Source organism: Sciurus vulgaris (assembly GCF_902686455.1).
Source record: "Sciurus vulgaris genome assembly, chromosome: 2".
In the NCBI taxonomy this organism is placed as follows: domain Eukaryota; kingdom Metazoa; phylum Chordata; class Mammalia; order Rodentia; family Sciuridae; genus Sciurus; species Sciurus vulgaris.
This window is the reverse complement of record NC_136462.1, coordinates 105381772-105404929: the sequence shown is the minus strand read 5'-3', so window position 1 is coordinate 105404929 and position 23158 is coordinate 105381772. Positions and strand designations below refer to the sequence as shown.

General features: G+C 37.3%; 1 protein-coding gene and 1 long non-coding RNA gene across 20 annotated transcripts in view; one reads left to right on the top strand and one right to left on the bottom strand.

Moving 5' to 3' along the window:
• LOC306653090 overlaps nucleotides 1-23158 on the top strand; it is a 343839-nt gene that overhangs the window by 44227 nt on the left and 276454 nt on the right. The window lies entirely within an intron of this gene.
• Nucleotides 6806-23158, bottom strand: part of TCF12 (transcription factor 12) — a 345689-nt gene continuing 329336 nt past the window's right edge. For 17 of the 19 annotated variants that reach the window (XM_079125900.1, XM_079125889.1, XM_079125902.1 and 14 more), the window contains 3 exons: nucleotides 20095-20327; nucleotides 13782-13935; nucleotides 6806-10415 (listed from right to left, as the gene is read on the bottom strand). In XM_079125900.1, the coding sequence (XP_078982026.1) occupies nucleotides 13793-13935; nucleotides 20095-20327 (376 nt within the window). In that variant the 3' untranslated portion in view covers nucleotides 6806-10415; nucleotides 13782-13792. The remainder of the gene's footprint in view (nucleotides 10416-13781; nucleotides 13936-20094; nucleotides 20328-23158) is intronic. The other 2 variants (XM_079125904.1, XM_079125893.1) reach the window with 1 other exon arrangement.

The window sequence follows — 23158 nt, the reverse complement described above, 5'->3', positions numbered from 1 at the left end:
GCACATCACATGGTGTTTGTCGTACCGTGCCTGGGCTTATTTCCCTTAACACAACATCCTGTGAGTTCATTCATGTTGTCACAAATAACAGGATTTTCTTCATTTAAAAGTCTGGATAATATTTCATTGTATATATGTGTCACCTTTTCTTTATCCATTCATCTGTTGATGGACATTTTAAGTTGATTCCATCTCTTGGCTATTGTGAATCATGCTGCCATGAATGTGGGGGTGCAGGACATCCTTCAACACACTGATTTCATTTTCTTTATATAGATAATCATGAGTGGGATTGCTGGATTATGCTTATCTATCATCTATCTATATATCTATCAATCATCTATCATCTATCTCTTCTTTTGGTGCTGAGGATCAAACCCAGGGCCTTGCACATGGTAAGCATGCACCACCAGTGAGCTACAGCCCCAACCTCTTTTTTCTTTAAAAAACAGGGTATCATTATGTTGCTCTTACTGGCTTTGTACTCCTGGGGTCAAGCAATCCTCCTGCCTGAGCCTCCTGAGTAACTGGGGCTACAGGCTCTCACCACCATGCCCTTTGGTAATTCTATTTTTAATTTTTTGAAGGAAGTCTATACTGTTTTCCATAATGGCTGTACTAATCTACATTTCCACCAACAGTGTGCAAAAGGGGTCCCTTTTCTCTACATACTAGCCAAAACATTTTGTCTTTTTGATAATAGCTATTCAGGTATGAGGTGATACCTCCTTTTTCTCTGATGATTAGTGTGATCTTCACACTTTCCATGTATTCGATGGTCATCTGTACATCTTTTTTTGAGAAGTGTCCATTCAGATCCTGTGCCCATCTTTAAATGGTTTGTTTGCTTGCTGCTGCATTCCTTATGTACTGTACATACTAAATCTTATCAGATGTATGGTTTGCAAATATTTTGTCCCATTCTGGAGGTTGTCTTTTCACTATGTTGATTGTTTTCTTTGCTGTGAAAGCTTTTTAGTTTGATACAATGTCATTTGTTTATTTTTCCTTTTACTGCTTAAGTGTTTAATCCACTTCAAGTTAATTTTTGTCTATAAAGTGAGATGAAGGTCTATGCATGTGAATATCCAATTCCCAAGCTCCATTTATTAAATATTGTCCTTTTCCCATTGTGTTCCCAGCACCTTTGTCAAAAGTCAATTGGCTGTAAATGTGTGGATTTGCTTCTGGTCTCTCTGTTCTATTCCACTGGTCTATGTGTCTGTTTTTATGCCAGTACCATGCTGCATATAAATGTGTGTGTGTGTGTGTGTGTGTGTGTGTGTGTTGAGGTAAAGGAAAACAAAGGTTTATTGTTTTGCAAGCAAAGGAGAAACATAGGGGACTCCCATACCAAAGGCTGTGGTTCTGCCCATCAGCAGGCAACAGGTGATTCAAAGGCTGCATTCCCCATGTTCTCTGGAGTTGTAATTCACTTGTTAGTTTAGGAGATACTCATTTCTGAGATTTTCTGCTACCATCCCCACAGTCTGGATTACTTCGTTCCTATGGTGGGTGTGTAGTCAAGAATAGATAAATCTGCCTAAAATGGGGAAGAAAGGTAATCCTGTTTCCCCTGGGATTAGGGACGGGGAGAAACTAGAGAGGAGCAGGGAGAGAGGAAGAGAGAAACATCTCCATTTTAAAAATACGTTGTAGTGGCAGTGCAGTAATGGCTACATTCAAAGCATAAAGCGGACCACTGTTACATTTCCCCACTGTCAATTTCTACATTCCATTTCTATGAAAAACGGGCAACAACATCTCCAAACTGCTTCCTGCTGAAAGGGGACAAAGTTGGGGGAAGGAACCCAAAGTCCTTGTTCTTTATCATGGACAGTTAAGGGCATTCAGTATCAGAGCAGTCCAGAGGTTCACAGTGTCAGATGGCAGGTGACTGGACAAGGCATACACATGCTAAACCAACAGTAGACAAGACAGCAAAACAATACTTTTTTGTAAATAATAAGGGCAAACACAATTAGTATTTCAGCCAGTCTGAAAACCACGAAGACAGTAACTCATCAGTGTAAAACAGATCAAGTTCATCAACAGGAGGTTAGGAAGATTTGTAGATCTATGAAGTCAGACTCAAATTCACTCAGGACAAATTTGCAACTCTTGTGATCATTATTAGGCACGCTCACACAAGAACCTTTCCTGTATATCCTCCAGCTTTACTTACTTTTGGTAGGACTGACAGGAGTATACATCTTCAGTTACATTGTTTTCCCTTCATTTATTTATTTATTTTAACCACTGTCATATCTGCTTTCATTCTTCTATTAAGAAATATTACAGGGGCTGGGGATATAGCTCAGTTGGTAGAGTGCTTGCCTTACAAGCACAAGGCCCTGGGTTCAAATCCCAGCACTGCAAAAAAAAAAAAAAAAAAAAAAAGAAAAAGAAAAAGAAATATTACAGATCTGTGTAACAACCCCTAGCAAACCTTTCCACATCTCAAAAGGCAACTGACAGCATATATGGACCCAGGACCAACATACAGTACTGTCCTTTGCACTGTTTAATTAAACAAGGTTTCAGTGCAGTTTGCTTTTTTCTCTCAATATTACGATTGTGATCAATCCATGTAATTATGTGAATTTTGTATTTTCTTTCTAAATGCTGTGTAGCATTCTATCATAAAAATGAATATTTTGTATTTGCTCTATCCCGCTATTGATGGAAATTTATGTTACAGTCCAATTTCGGGCAATACAAGCCATGATGCAGCGAAAACAGTGATAGATCTCTTTGCACACATCTGTGGGTGCACTGGGGGCCAATATAACAAAAGATAATTGATTGTTCCATGTTTATGTGTTTTTTTAAACAACTTTTATTTTACTTAGTTTTGTACATGGTGCTAAGGATCAAACCCAGTGCCTCATGCATGCTAGGCAAGTGCTCCACCGCTGAGCCACAATTCCAGCCCTGTTTATGTGTTGTGAAAGAAATTCTTTTACTTTAATATATTCAACATAGTTTTAGAGTTTTACTTTTTACATTCTGGATTTAATATGTTTGGGTTCTATTTTTGTATATGGTAGAAGGTAGAGAGCTATCTTTCTCATGTGAATTTTCCATTTATAAATAGGCCATCCGTACCTCAATGATTTCAATAGAATTGTCATATATAAAATTCCCCTATTTTCCTGGAATTCTGTGTAAATTCTTAATTTGTTTCCACTGATTCATTTATTTACTCAGAGACAATTTAAATGACAACATCTTTATGTAAAGCACATGATGATATGCAGTGGAGTATATCCTTTTGATTTGTTTCAGCTATGTGTGGACTTTTACCATCCATATAAATTTTTTGAATCGGTTTGTGAAATTTTCTAAAATATAACTAATGGGTGTAAATTTTAAACGTCCATGTAGGACCGTGCTGTTAGGCTATACTCTCCTGCCAGGTGTTTAAGATGAGGTTGGTCAAAACTGACCTTGTTCCTATCTAAAGAGTCAGCTAAAATTCCTCAGAGATCACACTTTGGGACATGTGTGAAGCCTCCTGGCTCCTTTTGCTTTCCTCTACCATTGGTGCCACTTGCCAGGATGGATCAGAGTCTGGCTGACCATATGTGGCTTCTCTTGGAAGTGTCAGGGACATTTCTGTCTCCAATGCCACTCCTCTTTGCAGAATGTGCACTGGTTGTCTTCCCATTCTCCAGGGTTCTCTCAGTCTCTCTAATCAGCAGATCGGGGTGACTCACCAGAGTTGCAGGGCCCAGAGAGGTGTCCCATCATTATCTGGGTCCTGGTTGACCATAGAGGGCAAGGGCCAAATGTTGGCTGCTTTTTCCTTGGCCCTTTTACTTCCTTGACTTTGGTCTCCAAGTTTTTGGTTTTAAACACCCAGCAAGTCAGTTTCTTGATTACTATAGCTTTGTAGAATGTTTTGAAGTCAGGTAATGTGATGCCTTCAGCTTGGTTTTTTGCTCAAGATTGCTTTGGCTATTTGGGATCTTTTGTGGTTCCATTTTCAGATTTTTAGGACCATTTTTTCTATTTCTGTAAAAAGTGTCACTGGAATTTTGATAGGGATTGCATTGACTCTAGATTGCTTGGGTAGTTTGTTAGCTTTCCATTGCTGTGACAAGATACCTGAGATAACTTAAAAGTAGTAACGATTTATTCTGGCTCACAGTTTCAGAGATTTCAATCCATGTTTGGCCAAGTTGCTTTTGATCCTGTGGTGAGAATGAACATCATAGTTGCAGGAGCAAGTGGCAGAGGAGTGTACCTACCTGATGGCAACCAGAAAGCAAAAAGAGAAGGTGGTCCTGGTCCTAATATCCCCTTCAAGGGCACATGCTCCAAAACTGAGTTCCTCCAGGTAGGCCCCACTTCCTAATGTTTCTGCTGCCTCCATTTGTGCCATCAGCTGGGACCAGGACTTTAACACATGTCTGTTGGGAGACATTTAAGATCAAATCATAACAGGTAGCATGGACATTTTTAACAATTAGTTCTTCCAGTCCATGAACTTGGGATATATTCCCATTCACTGTGTTTCTTCAATTTCCTTAATTGGTTTTATAATTTTAGGGTATAGGTCTTTCACCTCCTTGGTTAATTTCATTTTACATTTTATAGCTATTTTGAACAGGACAGTTTTATTGATTTTTTGGATAGTTCAATTTTAGTGTATATATGTGTATATATATATTTGTATATATATTTTATATATATATATATAAACTACTAATTTTTGTAGGTCCATTTTGTAGGTTCTGCAACTTTTCTGAATGTTAGTTTTTTTGGGGGGGAGTTATTAGTGTTTTCTACACAAGAATATTGTCTGCAAATGGGGACAGTTGAACTTTTTTCAATTGGGATGTCTTTACTTGCTCTGTCTAGGACTTCCAGTACCATGCTGAATGGAAGTAGTGAGAGTGGGCATCATTGTCTTGTCCCTGATCTTAGAGGAAAAACTTTCAGCTTTTCCCCATTGAATATGATGTTAGACATAGGTTTTATCTGATATATATATGTGTATATATATATATGCATATTTTTTGTACTGGGAATTGAACCCAGGGACAATTTATCCCTGAGTTACATCCCCAGCCTTAACATTTTTGAGACAGGGTCTTGCTAAATTGCTGAGGCTGGCCTTGAACTTGCAATCCTCCTGCCTCAATCTTCTGAGTCACTGGGATTACAGGTGGGTGCCACCGCATCCACATCATATATGGTTTTTATTGTGTTGAGTACATTCTTTCTATACCTAACTTGTTTAGCTCAATTTATTAAAATAAGCTCAAGTTCCTTATTAAATAGCAACTTTACTATAACAGTTTCATACAATTTTTGTAAATATTTTTCAATTTTGTAGTTTGTCTTTGGCACCAGAATATTTTTTCAAGTTGCAAACGTTTTCATAGGCTTTGAAAAACATTGGAGGACTTGGGCATTGTGCTTGCCATGCCTAAGGACAAAATGACTGAGTTCCTGAGAGACTTTAGCTGGGGACCTGTCCAGGGGACCACTGACTCTCAAGGGTGAGAATGGAGACACTCAGCAGGCAGCAGTAGGACCCTGCCATCAGTTTGGAGGGATTGAAGGTCAAGAGGACAGGGAAAAATCCTTCTTCAGTGTCTTATGACAATTATTGACTAGAGAAAAAAGAACAACAGGGCAGATATTTTTCTATGAATACACTGATATACGGCAGAAGAAAGAGGGCTGGGGCTGCGGGCATTCATGGGCAAATACCCCAAACAATGAGGACTTTGTGGACTTCCTAAACCAAGTAGTCACAATGATTCTGAGGACAATTCCCAACAGGCAGGGAGTCACTATGTCCTGTGAAGAACACCAGAAAACTAAACACAGCAACCTTAGGAGGTTGTACCCAGACTACATATGTCCACACCAGATAATATGTATAGGTTTACTTGACTGTGGAATGCAGAAGGAAAAGAACTGCAGTTTTTGGAGCATTCACCAGCCTGTTGATGTCTATTTAATTTCCAGTGACTTAAAAAAAAATGGTCTTTGGTTTTGTTTCGCTAGTTTTGTAGGAAGCAGTAATAAGGTACTCACAGGAATTATGGAGATGTAGTTCTGAGGCCTCCCTTCAAGGATGACATCTGTGGGTAAGTGTGCCTACCTGTCAGTCTCTGGCTGCAGCACCTTGAGGCCATGTTCTAACAGGTCTCAGTCTCCCCAGGTATCTTTTGACCAATTCCTGACCAAAAGAGGGACATTGGTTACCTTGCCATTCCTGCTCAACACAAGACTTCTCAAGGGGCAATCTTTGTGCTGGTCCCCTCTGATGCCTGCAAGTGGACTTCCCCAGGCCTTCTCAGAGGTGCTGGCTGTTGAGACTCTACCTAGTTCTCCTTCCTGTGTCCCGCACTCCCCTGCCTTTTTTTTTTTTATAGACATCAGACATACATCATGGTCCCTGCCTACTCCCATTTCCTCTTTTATTTTTTCGTGGTACTTTGTTCTTCAAACTGTCTTAGCATCTGCCTCCAGAGGAACCAAACTGACAAGAGTTGCCAACCAACAGTGTGACTGGCTCTCCCTTTTGAAATGTGAAGGTTTAATATATATACATATATATTATATATATAAGAATATAATATATAAAGAAAAATCATTTTAATATTTTATAATCATTTTACATATATATCCTCTTAAAATGTAGCCATGGGAGGTCACTGAAGGAAATGCAGTTTCATCAGATTACTATAAAAGAACGTCCACTTCTATGAAGAGTGGTTGACATTTTCTGGGAATTTACCCTTTACCTCTGACATGGTAGCCAAAAAGGAATCATCCCGGGAGCTGGTTATAATACTATTTATTTGAAAAATATTTATCATTATTGAGTACTTATTATTTGACAGGTATCATGGTAAGAGCTTTCCATACAGTTTCATTCAATACTTACACAGTTCTTGTATGTATCTCCATTTTTCAGATAAGAAAATGGAGTTAATTAGATGTTGAATCTGCATTTGAATCAAGGACTGTTTGATGCCAAAACCAACACTTTCAACTTCTAACACACACACACACACACACACACACACACACACACACACACACGCACACACACACCCCTTGTGATGTTTATTTAAAATCTGAGTTTTCAGGGAAGGAAAAAAGTATGAGCTAGAAGAAACATGAAAGAAACAGAGGAAAATGAAACCTGAATAGAATTGGTCTAAGTGTCTATAAAGAGAAAGAAAAGAAAGTAATGGCAGGAAGGTTGGTATGAGAAGTTTTAAGTGTCTTGATCTGTTCTAATTCTGTGCACTTGGAGACGTGCAACCTTTCTGAGTCTTAGTTTTTATAAATCTATAAATGAGATGGTTGTACTAGATGATTTCCAGATTTAATTTCAGCCCTCACATTTTCTTCAAAATATACAACGGGTATATTGGATATATCCAATTGGGTAGAGCTTTTTAGTTCATCATTTTGTGTAAAATCAAACCAAAAAATTTTTTTCACCAAATCCCACAATAAGTAAAATCCTCTGCTGGGTCCCCAAAGTGAATAGCACATTTCAAAATTCAAAGAGAACCAATTTGTCAGGCTAATACCGTTCTTGGGCTGCTTGTGAAAAGGCCCTCTACAAAGTCACTATCTCTGGCTCTTGACTGACATGAAGTTCTCTTAGATAACTGCTAGGATATATATATTTGAGGGGTGGTGGTGAAAAGTGGGATGTGAGAAACGTGAAAGTGCCTTAAGGGATATTAACTTAATTGAGTCTCCCTTGAGTCCTTCCATCGTCTTCATTTTCCTCTAGATCTGCAAGAGCAGATTTTCTTTAGCTACTAAGTGCTGTTCGTTCAACCTTTAGGTATAGTAGAGAGGGCAAGAGAAATGCACAACCTGGAGAAGCAACAGGCTAGATATCACCTAGTTCTTCCAGTACATTGATGTCTTACAGTGTTTCCTAGATAACGCAGATAATGCAGACAGAAAAAGCGCATAAGCCTTTCTGGGAGGGATGAGAGAGAAAAGAAAAGAAAACACATTATTCTGTGAGAAAAAGGAATGTAAAAAACTCACTAGTTTACTATGTTAAAAAAAAGATGGCACATTTATTGCTACATAAATGTTATATACATATTGTGTTTTCTGTTACAGTGACAGAAAAAATTTTGAACTTCTTGCTGCTGGTTGAAAAGGTTTATCAATAATACCTTGAATTTGACACAGGATACAAATCTGCAATAAACCAACAATGGAAACTGGAGAACAAGATGAGAAGCAATTCATCTCGAACAAGTAGCTCTTACAATACTCCATAGGTACTACACGGTATGCTAGAATCCTACTATGGTCTTAAAATGCTATTGTAAATTTCTGATATTAATGAACAGGTTATGGTAAATAACCCTACATTTTTACTACCTAATATAATAAAATAAAGTAAGAAACTTTTTACTGAAAACTTTCGATTTCAAAAATCTAGAAAGAGTAATATTTAGAATTCAAGAAATTTTCTTACAAGATTATTGTATAAAAGACTAGCTACAGTGAAAAATAAGCCAAATGTTTTTTCTTTCTATTTTATGAAGGAAAGCTTCTGGGCATACTGCAAAGTCTAATATAGCGAAAAAGACAACAAGCTCCGAAGAAGAAAGGCCAGGCAGTGGCATATGTTCACTCACACATCATAAGCAACAACTTCTGTTTAGCTGATTAACACTGAAATGAAGAACAAGGCCACAGATAGATTCTGATGTAATTGGAGAATATATGCAAATTAAGGTAACCAAAAAGTCCACCAAGTTCACAAAGAGCTGATTTGTTAGGAATCATCCTGATTGGAGGATCTGCAATTCTCTTAATTGTTTTTGTTCTTTCGAATTAACAGAAATCTTTAAATTACATAGTGATTTGGGCTCTCTCTTCTGTGTGCTGATTGCCATTGTTGATACTGGCTATAAGGAATTACTAAGCCAAGACAACCTTGTTTAGCATGTTTTTCTCTCCCAGGGTGGTTGTGGTGGAAGACAGATTTCGTGGAAGTTCGTCATGACTATGACTTAAAAAATAACTCCTAAGGGTTAGAGACAGAGGGTGCCTTAGTGCACAGTAGTACAAAGGGCTGACAAGTACTGGTTTAATGCTAATCTGGCTCCTCTTCTTGGGATGGGGGCAGATGGTCTGCAGTTGATTAAATCACCCACTGAATTCCTCCCTACTGACCAGCCATCCAAATGACAGAGAAATAAAGGCTTGGATAAGCAAACATGGGTGACCATTGCTCTTGTATTCCATTAGGTAATTAGCCTCAGAGTGGCGTGTTCATTTATCACACTGCCTGCCTTGGTGACTACTGGGTTTTGTTTTGTTCACCAAAATCACAGCCTGAAAAATCATCTTTGTATTTTAAATGTATTTTGTGCTTACTTACAGCTAACACTTTACAAGTACTATATCATGTAGTACTTACTGCTTGGAAAACAAAGCAATTTCTAAAAAGTAGATTCTTCCCTTGTAATTTACACTTCTTGCTATTACAAGCTTTACTATGAAACCTAGAAGCTTGAAAAGTCTTGGTTATTATTAGAAATAAAGCAATGTTTACTTGTGGGGGGGGGAACCTAGGGGCTGAAATTTCCCCTTTTAAAATCTTAGCAAGGCTATGGTCACAGATAGTCTCTGCTTAAAACTATAAGGTAGATGTGCAGAGCACACAGGGCTGCATGGAGGATTCTGGACTGTGACCATAAACTATTCAGATTCAGAGATCAAATATAACACCCACGAAGAGAAAATAAAAATGAATGAAAAAATGAGAGCGAGAGAAATGCTATATCAAGTAATATTTTCCTATTTCATGGAAAACACTATTCATATGGCAAAAGGATAGGAGAGGGCAACAAAAGACTTTTCCCTTCCTTTTTAAGACACTAACAGGTATGCCGGGAATGCTAAGGGCCAATGGTTGTCACTGCTTTGTTCTCTGCACGTGAACAGCTTTAACGAATGCTGGCATCAGCCGAGTGTAGATCAGCTTTCCACATTTAACTTTTTCCCTTTATATGTAGACCTTACAGTTCCATAACAATAAATAAAATTTGTAGTTACAATGCATTTGTCAATTCAGTTTAGGCACAAGGCAACTTCCACGGTGAGTGGAGAGATCGAGACAGTCTCTGATTGTGCAGAAGCGACATGCTGCTTGCAACAAAATGATATGCTGCAAACATCTCTTGGGCTGACGTTCTATCCGATGAACTTCCTATTTTCACTTCTGATGGAAGTGTTGACCAGTTGCTTTGATCGTAGGATTACATTTGAGTTTCTTGCTTCAAGTGTTTTGTTTTTTCTTCTCCCTCCTGTCAGGTTTGTGTCTTCAGATAATCTGAGTTGTCCAAGTCCTTATGAGGAGAGGTCACCTTCTATCTAGCCTATTGATAACTCTGGAACTGTGGTAGGGAGAGAACAGGTACTAGTTAGTACACAGTTGTTAAAAATAAACACCATTCTCTTGAAACAAGTCGGTATTCTTCACTTACACACAAGTTTGTATTAAACTAGTAGTCTTACTAATAAACTTACTAATAAACTTCTTCCTCATAGGTTATTAGTCCCGTCCCCCGCATTCCCACTACCTTATCTGAGAAGACTATCTTCCAAGATCCTCAGTGAATGCTTAGAACTGTGGATCATACCAATTCCTATATGCACTGTTTTCCCTTATACATAATACATACTTATGATAAAGTTTAATTTATAAATTGGGTACTGCAAGAGATGAGCAATGATATTATAGCAGTATACTAAAATGAAGATTTTGGTTTCAGGCCATTATTAAGTAAAAGAGGGATAGCTTGAAAACCAGTACTGCAATACTGAGACAGTGGATCTGATTATCAAGATGGCTACTAAGTGACTAATGGGCAAGTAGCAAATTGTGTGGATACTCTGGACAAAGGAATGATTCACATCCTGGGCAAGACAGTGAGATTTCATTACATTATGTAGAATGGCACACAATTTAGAACTTACAAACTGTTTATTTCTGAAGTTTTCCATTTAGTATTTTTGAACCACAGTTGACTGAGTAACTAAAATCTCAGCAACTAAAACCTCAAATAAGAGGGGTTTTATGGTTGAAACAGTTTTACTTGATGTGTATGGTAATGTATCTGAAGGAGAGCATGTGATTAAGAATCACAAAATATAGGATTATAGGACAGCTTCGGCAATTATGTAAACCTTAATTTTAGCAATGCACAAATTGCTAAAAAAATTTTTACTCAATCATTGCTCAGCAGTGAGACAAAGTTAAAGAACTCATTTACTGAGTTCTTACTCAGTAACACACTGTTGACAATTGACCTTTATCTCCTCTAAACTGAAAGTTTCTGAGGCCAGGGACTATTCTGTATTCACTTTCATATTGGTCTTAGTTTTAATCTAAAGGAGATACTCACTAAATATTTCTTTCATGAATTTATTAAAAGAATTTCATTCTATTAGTACAAATTCTATACATACTCATGTTCTCAATATAATACACATAGTAGTAACACTGATATTTTTCATTTTAACCATTTATGATGGAACTACTTTAGGAAGAATGATAACTTTCACTTTCTTAGTAAACAATAAGCACATTACTGTTTATTGACAGTTATGCATTGGGATGGAAAACTAAGGGATTCAAAGCTACTTAGTCTTACATTGGTGACAAATTCTTGTGTGTATATGTGTATGTTTTGAGATGGGTCTTTCTGTGTTGCTCAAGCTGTTCTTGAATTCCTATAGTCAAGCAATCCTCCCATCTCAGCCTCCGAAGTAGCGGGGATTACTATGCATGTTGCCCTGCCTAACATTCTTATATTTTTTGTAGCCAGTCATGCTGTAATCATTTCTTAGTCATTCTGATTATAGTAGCAGTTTTCTTGTTGCTGAATCTCTTGCTGGTTTTAATCTGTTTTTCAGTTTTACAAAGAACTGAAGGTTACCAGGTTACCATGTAAAACCAAATAGTTATCTTTATGAAATTAGCAACCATAAGACATATTCTAAGAATAGCCTATAAAATCTATGGAATAAAGTGTATTGATAGCATGTCTCATAATCTTGAAATCTTTGAAAACATTCTTTAAAATTTTAAGTGAGAGAATGTCTAAATTATGGAGAAAGATAAGGGTAGAAGATATGAAAGCAAAATGAAATAGAGAAGTAGTAAAAGATCAGGAAATCAACAGAAGAGAAATGAGATTGGGAGACAAAGTTAAGGGATAAAGCTAGTGGGATACCAGGTTAAAAAAAAATTAGGTAAAACTAACTAAATAGACACAAGAAAAAAAAAAAAAAAAACTCAGGGTCTGAGATTAAATCGATTGTGAATATCAAGTGTTCTTTTATATAGCCTGGTGGTGAGTACTGGGACTTGAGCATATGAAGTTACCTATCATCACTCTTCTTTGAAATGATCTATTGATTTAGGAAGTCATTTTTGCACCTAGTAATAGTGGTATGCTTTTATTTTAGAACATCAAAGTTTATGAAACAAGAATACTTACTTTTTCATAGTATTCTATATTTTCCACAAACCAATGGCTTGGCTTTTAGAGGATCTATAAATAACAAGCTCTTGCCTGAAGTCTCTTTGACACAGAAATATATTAGACTACTGGATATTTTTTATGGGGGAAGTGGTTTGGAGTTTTCTCCAGTGTGCCAATGCTACCATTACAATTGACTTAACTAATTATATTGGCTCTTCCTTTCTTTTTCCCCAAATGAAATTTTCAATCGTAGTCTAGTTTGATACCAGGAGTGGTGGCAGACACCAAATGCTTCAAAAAAAGGTGAGTTATTGACTAATGTTTGAAGTTTAATATTCAATTAAATTCCAGACTTTCAGCTCAAAATGATATAGCCATAAAGCTGATCAAATGAGTATTTTTTCTTATTTCACTTCCTACCATCTGCTCAAAGCAGCATATAAAAATGTTAGCAGTTCTATTCTTAATCCATACTACTAGATAAAATACTACCGCTCCAAATATTCAACCACAGTCTATATTAATTTCAGCTTTCTAAATATTAACTTTACAACTTAGATACCAATGTGACTGTATTATACAGTCAAAAAAAAAAAAAAGTCACAAAGAGGTATTTAGTCCATGAAAAGGAAGATCAAAGTAATAAAAATAATAGTCTTTCAGGTTGGGGATGGAGCTCAGTAGTAGAGCACTTGCCTAGTATGTTTTAGGCCCTGGGTTCAATCCCTAGAACTGGAGGTAGGTGGGTGGGGGAGAAAAGAACAGTTTTTCAACATGTAAAACTCCGTGAGAGAGAAAGTTATTCTGGCTCTATCACTGGTCCAAACGGAAACAAGCAGTAACTCAGGTATAGAAAATTCATGACAAATAAGACATGGATGATTAGCAGAAAACTGCTTGGTGATAAAGTCAAGCATTTCTGAATAGAAGAATAAGATGTATGAGTGGGACCAAAAATACTTTCTGATGAATGAGTTACTGCATTATTTTCTTCTTAGATCACAAAAATATTCATGAAAAAAGTGAGTGCACAATATGACTTGGAACAGAAGATTTGACATTTCTTAATAAATCAAACAACACTGTAAAACTTTGGAAAGTATAAAATGCTGGTTCTCTAATTAGACAAGAGAAAGGCAAACGTCCTCTAAATTACATGTACTCTTTTACATAGGTCAATGCGCAACAGAGAACTTTGCTCAAAGGTTTTAACCCAATCTAAGATGCATCTGAAGTGATTTCTTTGCACTTTTTTCTCAAAGCCATACTTACCTGGCTGATGTTTACATATGACCCATAGGGTTGGTAGATTCACTAAGCCCAGGATGGGTTCCTGGCAGCGTGGTTGGCGGCTCTGCCGATACGGCAGAAACTTTTTCTTCTTCCCTTCTCTTAAGGCAGGCTGCTTTGGGGTTGAGGTTCCTCTCTAAAACAGGAGGAAAGAACTATTATCATTATGGCCATTCCATACTAATCGACATTACAGAGGCAGCCATGATGTGCTCACTCCAAAGCTCAGCATTAAATGAACCTCCAGCCTAAAATCTTTAGTGATCATTTGGTTTTCTTCATTTTCTGCTTTTGGTTTAGTTTTCTAGGGTCTGATTTGATCTAAGTCAACATGCTACTCTTCACTCTTTGGCAAGTGCTGTTACTAGCTGACCAAGTCTCCTCAGAGTCCTGTTAAGACATGGCACAATGAATTGATATGAAAGCTCAAATCAACTACGTACCTCGAGAGAGACATCTCTGCAGACTTTTCTAGTACAGAAAAGGAAATAAGACAGATGTGGATATTCCTCTGCAGGAGATGTACCAACTCAAGGGAAAGAGACACCAGGTGCACTTTTCTGCTTATACATGTAGAAGACGACTGAGTAGTTCTTTCTATTGCTAGCTATCATTAAAAGTGGTGAAACCTCTATTGCTTCTTATATAAGATAACTCAATACTTCTGAAGATTATGCATCCCATCTTTGGACTGCATTAATAGTCAATAGCAGTGGTTACCCCTGCTGTAGGCAGGGGATGGAACCCCTGATGTAGGCATTTTCTTCTTTTTCCCCCCTCACTCTCCCTCCCTCCCTTCCTTTCTTTTTATTTTTTTATTTTGAGACACGGTCTTACTCAGTTGCTTGGGGTCTCACTAAGTTGCTGAGGCTGGTTTTGAACTTCCAGTCGTCTGCCTCAGTCTCTCAAGTTGCTGGGATTATAGGCATGTGCCATTGTACATGGTAATGTATGCAATTTCAAAAGAGGTTAAAAAAATTGGGTTTTACCCAACGCAACAATTTTAGGCACATGATATCTAGCCCATGACTGCTACTGATGTAGTCTTTATTCTGATTGTATGAGGTAAATATTGCTATATATATTTTTATAAACTGATTAAAAATGCCCTAATAATATAATATAAAGGGCTTACTTATTTATTTACTTATCATGGTACTAGGAATGGGACCCAGGGGTACTCTACCACTAAGCTACCTTCCCAGCCCTATTTTGACCCTTGTTAAATTGCTGAGTCTGGCCTCAAACTTGAAATCCTCTTGCCTCAGCCTCCCAAGTTGTTGGGATGACAGGTATATGTTACCATGCCCCGCTCTTTCTTTCTTTCTTTTTTGAGGTGGTGGGGATGAAACCCAGGGCTTGGTGCATGCTAAGATGTGCTCTAACACTGAGTTATACTCCCACCCAAGAGCTGCTTTTCAAACAAGTAACTGCACCTTTGACCAATAAGAAGTTTGTCCTTATGTGTCATGGTCCTGTAGAAGTGACAGTCTCATACCATGACCAGAGAGACTGAGAGAACTTAAATTTACATATAAAATCTAAAGAGGAAAAAGTAAAAAAATTTAAGATTTTTTTCACGTGAGATGGGCTCATATTTCCCTTAAAATAGAACATGTTCTTAGCTAATTATGACTCTGTGTCATATCAGGATCTAGGATGCATGATTAAAATATCTGGAAAGGACTAAAAATTCAACAAGTTGGGCAAGATCTTGTAGTTTATATAGTAAGACAAAGGATACTTCAGAGTTTTAAAAACGAGAATACTGTAGCAGACTCTAGGAAATAAAAAGTGTATATATATATATATATATATATATATATATATATATATAGCTTTGAGTCAGACAAGGTAAAGGTTAGTGTTACTCATTTATACCTCATGTGTGTGAGTAATCCATGGAAGTATGTGTTGTATAGCCAGAAAAGTCTGATAGAGATGTTAAAGTAGAAGTCAAACATTACCTTCAGGGCATGTTTGCTTGTGTTCCCACATTTCCATTAGAGGAATTTTCTTGATGTTGGGTATAAAGCTGAAGATTTGGTAGTACTAAAATGCCAACTTCTCAATGGATTTAGAGTGGAATTTTTGGTTCATTCAGTAGTCACGTGCTTATTTTTTTTGTTCTGGGGCCTGAATCCAGGGCCTCAAGCTTACTACGCAAGCACTCTACTACTGAGCTATACCTTCGGCTCTTTTTATTTTTTGATTTGAGGCAGTGTTTAATCTCAAACTTGTGGTTCTCTTGCCTCAGACTCCCTAGTAGCTAGGCTTACAGAAGTGCGCCACCATGCCCAGATCATTTTTTACATTATTATGAGTAGGTAAATATTTATGTTATTGTGACTATATGGAGATACTAAGTCAAGAATTTTAGCTTCCTTACTCAAAAAATGGTTTTTCTTTAAATTCTTTTTAGATATATATGACAGCAGTGTATTTTGACATATTGTAAATACAATGGAGTATAATTTATTCTAATTAGGATCATATTCTTGTGGTTGTACATGATGTGGAGTTACCTACCCACTACTAAATATTCCAACAGACCTAAGAGATACCTATCAATATATATTCCTAAAATCGCAAACAAATCATGTTATCTATTAATTCTATTAAGTATCTTCTTTTTTCAATGAACGAAGTGTTCTCTAAGGCTAGTAGCTCTTGTCATGGAATTTGTCTTAGCTTCTCTCCTGTATTAGATCCTGTCTTCTGGATCTCATACCTTTGTTTTTGTCTATTATTTCTTATTTGGTCTAAACCAATTTTCCAGATGCTTTCTGAGAAAGTATATATGGGAGGTAAAATTTTAATCTCTTTGTATATCTGAAGTATCTTTATTCTGTTTTATTTTTTGATTGTTTGGTTAGGTGTAAAATTCTAGGGTGAAAATCATTTTCTTTGAAGTTTTGAAGCACTGTTCTACCATGTCCTAGAATTCAGTACTAGAGTCCAGAACTCTGATGATATTTGACTCTTGTTCCTTTTTCTGTGAACTAATTTTGTTTCTAGAAGGTTTAGGATATTCTTTCTAACCCTGATGCATCATCCATGATGATGCTTTTAGGCCATTTGAAAAAATAATGGTTTAGCACAACATTAGATCTTAATCTTCGGATGAATATTCTTAAAGACTTTTTGGTACTTGGAAATAAGTAAGTCAGCTGCCACTACTCCATCTATTTTCTATCCTACATGCTTTTTCCCCTGCGTCTCATCTGCTATTGCCTACTTTCTCTTCTGTCCTTATGTGTTAATGTTATTATTTATTTCAATGGGCATCCAGAAAAGAATGAAATATTATCAGTGCATATGCTAACTCTATCATGTTTGACTCTCTAATTCCAACTGAATCTATTAATTTGTTTGAGAAAAGAAAAGCCTCAGATGATTCTGGGACCAGCCAGATTTTGTAACCAGTATCCTTGCCCATTTATCTCCAGACTCATCTGGAGATCAGGAAATTAAAAACCTAATAGTTCTCTTGTCTATAAATTATTGCCCGAAGAGACATGAGCTGACTGAGTTGAGTTGTGAAAGAGTTTGGGAGGATTAAATGTTTGACTATTGACTGAATCTTGAGTAAAGCAGAGAGTACAAATTTGAAGGTAATATGTGAAATCTGCTGAGGAATAATAGAAATGACAAGGATAATATTAAAACTGTAACCATGATAATGGAAAGGCTTAAATTGGCAGTGGCAGGGATCAGATGGGGTTTGGTATGTAACACACCAAGGCACAACATGTGCTCTGGGAAAATGTGAAGCTTGGAAGAAAAGCCATTTTTTCTGTTTCATGGACCTAAGTCTGGTTGCCTCCTGGTTATACATTCATCCAGCAGACTGGAGCTACTAGATAAAAGAAAACTTTGGAGCACCACCCTAAACCAGAAGAGGAGCCAGGGAATCCTAAGGATAACCAAAGCATGTCATATAAACAAAATGTATGTCTATAGAAACTTCTGGGCTCAGGGACTTCCAGTATAAAGAGGCTCTCAAATGTGAGCAGGTTACCAAAATAACTCAAAACTGCTGGAGATAAGCCCAGGAAAAAAACATGACTATACCAAACTCTAAAGGTGCTACCAAAGATGAGGCACAGGTTTGTGGGCTTCCTCAAGGTTCTAGACCCTGTTTGACAGACAGCGTTGAGCGTCTTTCAAGGATCCTTGTGATATAAGATAAAGGCTGTGTGGGCTTCAGGCCCAGAGTCAGAAAGTGGGAAAAAGTAATTTCTGAGTATCAAAGTAAACCCTGAAAAAGTAATAGTTAAGTGTATCTTAAGTTTGTTCAAACTCTAATCAGTGAAAGACTCCTTATACTGAGCTTTCAGAACCCATATGAACTCATTACACATAATTGTGACCAGAAAGACAGCAGGCAGCTGGACAAGCCTAGATGTTAGAACTCTTTCTCACACAGCTTTTCTGTTCTAGGTGCCTGCATGGGACCACTGCAAAATTAAATGTTATAATGAAAGATCCATGTGGGCATGATAGAGTTTCCAATACAGACGTATTTCTCACTTTAATGGTGTAGATCTGAGAGTATGCCTCTCTACTCCTAAAAAAAAAAAAAAAAAAAAAAAAAAAATTTAAAGAACACAAATGACTGCATTCTAGATCTAATGTACAGCGGGAAGGAAAAGGTCCTATACTAAAATGAATTCTGGAACCCTTGTTGACTAGACAGTAAAACTTCCACATCCTAGGTGGAGGGAATAACTAACAATAAACAGTGTATGGATTCAAGGTAGAAACTATCTCAGGCTGAAGAGAGGGAGATGAGTGCATTTGGACTACTAAGCACAGGTGCCTTGATGCCTTCAGAGAAGGACAAAAGTGTTAAGACAATTCAATAAAAAAAAATTTTGGTAAAGTGACAGGAGATACCAGCAGGCTCAAGGAAACTGCTTTTGCTACAGATGAATGGGTAGCAACTGGTCACTTTATGAATATTAAGGAAGCATATAGTTTCTTAAAGATTAGGCTTCATATACCCTCCACAGATACTTCAAGGGTTTTGCTACAAGATAAGTTCTTGGTTTTAGTAATATGTTGGTTATCCACAAAATAATCTATATATCACCCTTATGCACTGAAAATACTGGAGGGAAAAAAAGTAACTGCTGCTATCTCTTTTTCTGAAAGTTCTCTAACTCTTTTTTCTATAACCAATGATGAAGGCCCATGGTTGTAATTTTCAAGTATCTGCCCATCTCTATTCTTTTTTTAATCCTTCTTCAAATAAAGTCTAACATAAATATTCACTGAAAGAATTAACTTCCAATGAAAAAAGACTACTGGTGGGGGGCTTGGAAAGCAGGGTCACATTTAAGAATACCTCGCAAAAAGGCTTGGAATAAAACATTTATAACTTTGATAAGTACATATACAGGTATCAAAAAATGCAAATGTGATGGGAGAATCTTTCAAGGGCATGAAGCTTCTATTATTGGATAGCTCAGGGTCTAAGATGCTGTTGGTTGGTCCAGAAGAAGTATGAGATAAATGCATGTTGAAGAATGAAGTTCCAAAGCTTCCAGTTTTTATCAAAGTTCATGAAAAAATGAAACAGAATAGTTGCTTGAGTCAGCAGTGTTTGAGCCTTTATAATCCAGCCACTTTTGCCCTTAGGCAGATACAGGCATGCCACTATGTGCTACCCAGGGAAGTCCATAGTGTTCCTAATCAGGGATCAAGAAGAAGCCCTGAGACCTTACTGACAAGGGTATAAAGGACATCCATATCTGGCAAAGTCACCAGGAGCCATGATTATGCAGCCTTTTTTTTTTTTTTTTTTTTTTTTTGTGGTACTGGGGATCGAACTCAGGGCCTTGTGCTTGAGAGGCAAGCACTCTACCAACTGAGCTATCTCCCCAGCCCGATTATGCAGCCTATTAACCAGCGGGTCCTTGTAGAGGCCTTAGAGTAAAGCATGCAAGAATATAGAGTTTAGACTACAGAGAAGAAGGGAAGTCAGGGAGGACCAGGGAGGAGGACAGATCTAGACAAGTAAATAAAGCATTGTAAGAGAAGAGTTCATGAGAACAAAGTGGCACAAAGCACTATTGCTGAGCAGCAGGCAAGAAGCTGTCTGTTCTCTGCCTTGTTTCACAGGCTTACTACTCTCTACTGGTTTGTGGAATCACAGATACTGACTAACACAGTGAGACACAAGTATGGGAGAACTTACAAACAACTGCCCTGAGCAATACAGTAACTGGAAACGGAAAGGTCTGCCCACCTGTGGGCAGGTTACTTCTTTACCTCTTCTGTACCCACTTACCTCTGACTTGCTGTTCTAGACTAAGGATGACTGCCACGGCCTGATGAAGAATAAGGAGTTTTGTTTGGGGTTTTTCACTCTTCAAATGAAGCTGACACATTCGGCCAAGTTCTTTGAATGCCTCATTAATATCCCGTACACGCAAGCGTTCCCTGGCATTGTTAGCCATTCGCCTTTCCTTCTCCCTTTCTATTTTCTGTTCTGGGTTCAAATCCTCATCTTCATTAGTACTGCTGAAAACAAAGCAACAACAATGTCTATTAGCTTCCTTTCAAGTAAGACATGCTGATTGTTCAAGATTATAAAGACAGAAATGAAATTTACTAAACAGGAGTAATAGCTGCACTTAACACGACTATGTATTTGTTTACAGTCATTCCATTTCTCAGTGCAGATATATAATTATGTAGTCAAACCTATACCATATATTTTAAATTTTTTGAAATACTGGGGATTGAACACAGGGGCACTCTACCACTGACCTACATCCCTGGTGAGACCAGGTATTACTGACTTGCCAAGGCTGGCCTTGAATTTAGAATCCTCCTGCTTTAGCTACCTAAGTAGCTGGGATTATAGGTGTGTGCTACCCTGCCCAGCTCCACAAACATTTTTTTTTTTTTAAATGATATTGTATTTTTTCCTAACCTTTATTTTACTTATTTTTATGTGATGCTGAGGATTGGACCCAATGTCTCACACATGCTAGGCAAGTGCTCTACCACTGAGCTACAACTGCAGCCCCCCACATACATTTTTAATTGTACATTGTAGCATAAAAATAACTCCATGCTACAGCCAGGCATGGTGATGAATACCTGATTTATGATATGTGAATTAAATCTTAAAAATACTGGCCCAAAAGAAAAATGAGCTAAAACAAAACAAAACAAAAAAACTAAACAAACCACATTGCAGCCAGGCATGGTGGAATAGCCTGCAATCCTAGGTACTTGCGAGGTTGAGACAGGACTGCAAGTTTGAGGCTGGGCTGGGAAACTTAAGGATACCCTGTCTCCAGATAAAATATTTTTAAAAAGGGCTGAGGATGTAGATAAGGGCAAGCATGAGGCTCTGGATTCAATCCCCAGTACTGCATAACAAGACAAAACCAACCAAACAAATACCTCTCAAAACCCATGCTACAGAAAACACTCAGGACAGGGCTAGGGACCTAGCTCCATGGAAGTGCATTTTTACTGTGTCTGACAAAAGACACAAAGACAAAAGAAAAACAAAGACAAAAGAAAAAGTTACTTTACAAAAAACTGAAATTCATAATGTAGTCTTTAACAGAGCCCCTGGCTCTTTAACTTCAAAGAGGCCTTTAAAGATTATCTAGCCCAAAGGTGTCCAAATGTGGCACTCATCAGAAGCCCCAAGAGCACTTAAGAAATACTGCTTTTTGCTAGGCACAGTGGCACATGTCTATAATGCTAGCAACTTAGGAGGCTGAGGAAGAAGGATGGCAAATTGGAGGTCAGCCTCAGCAACTTAGTGAGGCTCTGTCTCAATCTAAAAAAAAGAAAAGGGCTGGAATGTAACTACAAAACAGAGGGAAATCAGTGACTTTGCTAGAATCATAAAGTTTATCAGTAGTAGCATAATGATGAGAAACCACATCATTACTCCATGGAAGGAGACCTACATCACATACTTAAAATTATCCTAACTATAGTATCTTCATAAATGGAGTGCTTACTGCATGTTAGAAAATAGGCAAAAGGTTTTACATGCAACACTTTCAGGTTCCTCCTTAGAGAATACTGTAATAGAAAGTATCTTCTTAGAGTAGGAGGAACTGGTCTCAAAGACTTTGGTAACTGTCCAAGATCATTTGTCCAATATGCGATGGAGCCATAATTCAAACCCAGGTTAGCCTCACTTTGTCCAAAGGCCATACTGGTCACTATGACTTGGTATTAACTACTGTTAACTTATTTTAGTACCTCATGATTTCTGATGGTCTCTAATATGTAAATCTGTAAATTATGGTCATGAGTTGGTTGGCTGCTTTCAGAAATAAAATTTTATTGGACCATGATCATTGGCTTCTACATTATCTCTGGCTACTTTCAAGCTATAATAGCAGAACTGAGTAGCTGTGACAGGAACTACATGGCCCATAAAGCCTATAACATTTACTCTCTGACCCTTTACAGATGTTTGCTGACTCCTGATGTAGAAGGTGAGGAGATGTATGAAGAGGAAAGATGCAAAATTATTTCCCTTAATATTCCTTCTGAATAATATAACTATGAAAAAGTTAAGATGCCTCAAAGGAGTGGTCTCTAGATTCCTGATCTAGTTCTTCCTTCTTCATACATATATCAGTTGAGTAAAATATACATTAAAATGATAGAAACAGGATCTTAAGAATTTATTTTTTCCAAGAGAAAAGTTTCTGTGTTGAAAATAGTGAGAATGTGAAAAAGCAAACGGGCAGTTTTTAAGTATGTAAATAGCAGAACAGACCATGCTGTTTCTTTTAGTTTTATCTACCATACTCATTGTAATCTCCTTTGCACCATATTTAACACAAAAAAAATCCCAATGATTTAAATAGAAATATCCATGTGTGAAATACATATATTACTGCTAAATGGATATATACCAACAAGTAGGAAGTATTCCAAATATAGTACTAAATTATCTGATTTTAATGTAGAATTGCAAGAAAAATCTGAAGGAAGACTTTGGAAATCATTTGAAACTAATATGTCTCTATAGTCAAAAGAAAGGTCAAGTCCAATTTCTAGAAAAGTTTCCCCAACAACAGTCTGTATTGAAGCATTTTCTTTTCATAGTTTTCTCAAATTTTTGTTTAAATCAGGACTCTACTAACCTTTTCTATAAATGACCAGATGATAAATATTTTCAGCTTTGTGGACCATGTGGTCTCTATGATAACAATACAAATCCACCAATGTAAAGCAAAAACAGCTGTAGACAACATGATAACAAATGGGTGTGGTGGTTTTCTAATAAAACTTTATTTATAAGGCAAGCAATGGGTTGCAATGATCCACAGGCCATAGTTCACTGAGATATGGTTTAAACTGTG